The sequence below is a fragment of the Eimeria mitis genome, genomic scaffold (genome assembly GCF_000499745.2).
Source record: "Eimeria mitis Houghton genomic scaffold, Emh_scaff446, whole genome shotgun sequence".
NCBI classification, from domain to species: domain Eukaryota; phylum Apicomplexa; class Conoidasida; order Eucoccidiorida; family Eimeriidae; genus Eimeria; species Eimeria mitis.
Window position 1 is genome coordinate 15654 of NW_013572775.1, and position 730 is coordinate 16383.

At 56.6% G+C, this 730-nt stretch overlaps 1 protein-coding gene across 1 annotated transcript in view; it reads left to right on the forward strand.

The window, feature by feature from the left end:
* Window positions 1-730, forward strand: part of EMH_0012630 (uncharacterized protein) — a gene marked incomplete at both ends in the record, with an annotated part of 1299 nt that overhangs the window by 212 nt on the left and 357 nt on the right. Inside the window, one exon of the mRNA XM_013499584.1 lies at window positions 596-728. Coding sequence (XP_013355038.1) covers window positions 596-728 — 133 coding nt within the window. The remainder of the gene's footprint in view (window positions 1-595; window positions 729-730) is intronic.

The following is a 730-nucleotide window of genomic DNA, read 5'->3' on the forward strand; positions in this document are numbered from 1 at the left end:
AGAAGCAGAAGACAGGGGAGCACCGGGTGGAGCAGCAAGTGACTTTTTCATAGCTTCTTGCTGCTGCTGTTGCTGCTGTTGCTGCTGTTGCTGCTGCTGCTGCTGCTGCAGCGTTGGTAGCTTCCAAGGGCTAGCATGTGTTGGTGTTAGCGTCTGTGCTGCTGCTGCAGCAGCAGCAGCAGCAGCACCGCCGCGCTGGTGCTGCTGGTGCCGGGCAGCAGCAGCAGACACAGGGGGGAAGAAAACCCCCCCGCAAAAAGAAGAGTGAGCATCAGCAGCAGGCGGCAGCGCCCACTTGCGAGCCACGGGGGGAGCCTGCAGCAGCAGCAGCAGCAGCAGCAGCAGCAGCAACAGCAGCAGCAGCAGCAACAGCACAGGAAAGGATTGAAATGAGGAAAGGGAGATTAAAGAAAGTACAACAGACACATAAAGAGAAATAAACAAAAAAAAACAGCAAACAACCGGGCAGCAGCAGCAGCAGCAGCAACAGCAGCAGCAGCAGCAGCAACAGCAACAGCAGCAGTAACGGCAACATCAGCAGCAACAGCAACAGCAACAGCAACACTAGCAGCATCAGCAGAGGCAGCATCTCCAGCCCCATCAGAAGCAGCGGCAAATCATCAGCAGAAGCAGCAGCAGCAACAACAACAACAGCAGCAGCAGCAGCAGCAGCAGCAGCAGCAGCAGCAGCAGCAGCACCTTTCGCAGCAAGTCCTTTGAGTCGGCTACA